The sequence below is a fragment of the Chlorella variabilis genome (genome assembly GCF_000147415.1).
Source record: "Chlorella variabilis unplaced genomic scaffold CHLNCscaffold_130, whole genome shotgun sequence".
In the NCBI taxonomy this organism is placed as follows: Eukaryota; Viridiplantae; Chlorophyta; class Trebouxiophyceae; order Chlorellales; family Chlorellaceae; genus Chlorella; species Chlorella variabilis.
The window spans coordinates 1-3,098 of NW_005434978.1; the positions used below are offsets into that span (position 1 = coordinate 1).

Below are 3,098 nucleotides of genomic sequence, written 5' to 3' on the forward strand. Positions count from 1 at the left end.
ACACCCTACCCCACCCCACCCGCAGGCCCCCCGAGCTCATCACCGAGGGCATCCTCACCAAGGCCGCAGACGTGTACGCCTTTGGGGTCATCACCTGGGAGATGTACGTGGGGCGGCGCGCCTGGGAGGGGCTCAAGCCCACAGAGGTCCTGCGCAAGGTCGCCTCCGACACCCGCCTGCCCTTCCCGCCCCAGACGCCGCACCGGCTCAAGGTGGGTGGGGGCAGGGGTGTGAGTGGGGGTGGAGGGTGGGGTGGGTGGGAGGTGTGGGTGGGTGGTGTGGGCGGCGTTGTCACAGGATTGAGGTGTGGGTGGAGGTGTGGGCGCAGGTGCGGGCGGGTGTGCGACCGACTGGCGGCGGCGTGGCAGCGGCGCATGCGTGGCAGCCCTCGGTCGCACGCAGCTCGCCGGGCTGCTCATGCCCCAGTTTCGCTGCTCGGCATGCTGCTCGGCATGCCGCTCAGCATGTCGCTGCGCTGTGCCTGCTGTGCCTGCTGCGCTGCGCTGCCTGCAGGTGCTGGGCGAGCGGTGCATGGAGTATGTGCCGTCCTCCCGGCCCACCATGGAGGAAGTGCTGTCAGGTCCGCCCGCCCTGCTCCCCGCCCGCCTGCTGTCCCTCTTTCCGTTTGCCTCCTGCGGCCGCACCCCGCCAGCTACCGTGCCCCTGCCGCTCGGTCGAACCCGCCGCCACCACCTTACCCTTGCAGAGGTGAACAGCATACTCAGCGACACGATGGGCATTCTGCAGCAGTTCCTGGCAGCTTCCTCGGCAGCTGCCACGGGAGGGGGCGGGCCGCGCGACGTGCTGGGCGGTACACTGGCGTCCCGCCTGGCGCCCTCTGACCCCTTCGTTGAGGGTGGCTGAGCGACACAGGGATCGCTCCTGCGGGCAGGGCGTGGCGTCCTCGGTTGGCCGGCGCCCGCGCCTCGCGGCGCCGCCATGCAACGCCTGCCCCGCCCGCTCCTCCCTCCCTCCAGTTTTCGTGTGCGCCATGTTTTTCTATTGCTCCCTACGCATGCCGGCATGCCCCTTGTCTCGTCTCAACCCATGCGGTACTGTTTGTTTGCTTTGTGTGTACACGTGGGTGGCTGCCGCCCCGCGCGTCGCGGGGCGGCGCCCTTGCTGCTCCTTGCCGTGCTCTCTCCCATCGCACCCCACCGCATCGCTTCACCTATCATCCTCCAGGACCAACCACCCTCAGCTTCTGTCTGCTAGTCTCTGTGTAAGCCCCCAACAGCTCTTGCTTTCTCGACCAAATCGGGCATCTCAGGAAAAGGCAAGCGTTTGGGTCAGACTAACTGTGTACATGTACCCCGCCAGCCCAGTTGCAAGCACTTTACACCATTTAACGGCATTGGGATCTTCCAATCTTGATGTGGTGCCAATTCAAAGCAGTGCAAGCAAGTTTCGGGCTCGAGTCGTATGCTGGTTGTTTGGAACATGATAATAATTGCCGTCAGCTGTGATAATGTGGGCAGAATGGTAATACTTGCAGCTGTTAGGGTGGTCGACGTCTCCGTGCCCATCTAGAGCATGTCCAGGTGTTTCAAGCATCACATCCAATAATTCGGCATGCTTCTGTACTAGTGGGGTGCCAGCTTCCAACATCAATTTGTGAACACCCACAAGGCGCTTGTGTCGGTAAATGAGATTATGTCTGAAGGCATTGTCAATGTTGTCATCATTATTACGCCCGCTGGCGCGCCGAGTGTAATTACGGTCGGCATTTAATTGATGCCAAACCCAATTGTAAGGCTCTACGGCAGCCATACAATAGGCTGCTGCGTCGGAAAACATGCGGAATTCCGTTATGGGGATCCGGAACTGGCCGTTGCACCGGGAGAAGTGGTATGCCAAATCGGAGAGGAAACTGTTCACTTTTCGCTTCGATATCAAGAGGGTGGAATCCATTGGTTCAGGGTTTTTATTTAAACCGGCCCACGGTCTACGGTCGCAGCCACGGGACTCGGCGGCACGGCGTTTGGGCCCAAGCTTGCTGCCGCCGCCGCCGTGCCCGGGGGGCAGCGCGGCGGCGGCGGGGGCACGCTGCGACGCCCCCGTGCTGCCGAGTTGCGGCCGTAGTTTCCTGCCAGAAGCCCACGGCCACAGCCACGGGACTCGGCGGCACGGCGTTTCGGTCCACGGCTTGCTGCCGCCGCCGTCGCAGGGGTGCTGCCTGCGGCGGCGGCGGCACGGCGTTTGGGTCCACGGCTTGCTGCCGCTGCCGCCGCCGCAGGGGTGCTGCCTGCGGCGGCGGCGGTAGCGCACGTGGCAACCCCCCGCGTTTCCTTGCCTCCCATCCACCGGACCCCGTCCTGCGCTTCACTTTGTTTAGGGAGGGGCTGCTCACTGCTCATTGCTCATTGCTCATCGCACACTGCTCAACGCTCATTGCCCTATATCCCACCCAGCCGCAGGACTCCACTGCCGCCCGCGCCCCGCCCCATCTGGCCGCTTGCGCGCCCCATCCCCCCTCGATGGGGCCCGCCCACACCGGGGCCTCCCCCCTCCCGCCCACTGCTTTCTCAACGGCCCCGAGCCGGGGCTGCCCTCATTGCATACATAGTGCGCCTTTCCCTGCTTTTCTAGTGACCTAGCGTTCCGCACTGCCGTTTGGCCAGCCCATGCTCCCGTACCGTTGCGTTTCTCCCCAATGCGCCATGCCACTTTGCCAGTCATACACACGTTTCGATGCGTGCCCTGTCAGCTGCTTGCGTTGCATGTCGCCTTGCTCCACCCCTGTTTTATTGCTTTCTCTGCTTTCGCCCGGTTCCCGTCCCGTTTCGGCGGGGAGTCTATGTTGCAAGCTAGTTCTTGCTTTACCAGACTTTAAGCCCACACAAGCAATGAAGTCGGGCACGCCGCGCTAGCGCTAAAAGTTGCTCCAACTGCTGAATGCGGACACATGGATCTGGGATCGCCGAGGGGGCACTGCACTGTGGGCATGCCGGCTGGACTTGCAGATCCACCCCAGCAAGCGAGCCTAGCGGCGGCAGCGGCAAACATGTACTGCCGCCGCGCCTCCGCCCGTACCTCGGGGACTCTGAGCCGCTCTCCTGTGGCCGCAGCTGACCAGCGTTCCACTCCGCCAGCCCACC

At 63.7% G+C, this 3,098-nt stretch overlaps 1 protein-coding gene across 1 annotated transcript; it reads left to right on the forward strand.

Annotated features, from left to right (window-relative positions):
• Window positions 1–25: 25 nt before the first annotated feature.
• Window positions 26–864, forward strand: CHLNCDRAFT_55725 (hypothetical protein; the record flags this gene model as incomplete). The annotated part of the gene is made up of 3 exons (XM_005842656.1): window positions 26–212; window positions 514–580; window positions 707–864. Coding segments are annotated over 3 exons (411 nt in total), but the record flags the coding sequence as incomplete, so codon positions are not given.
• Between the last annotated feature and the right edge of the window lie 2,234 nt (window positions 865–3,098).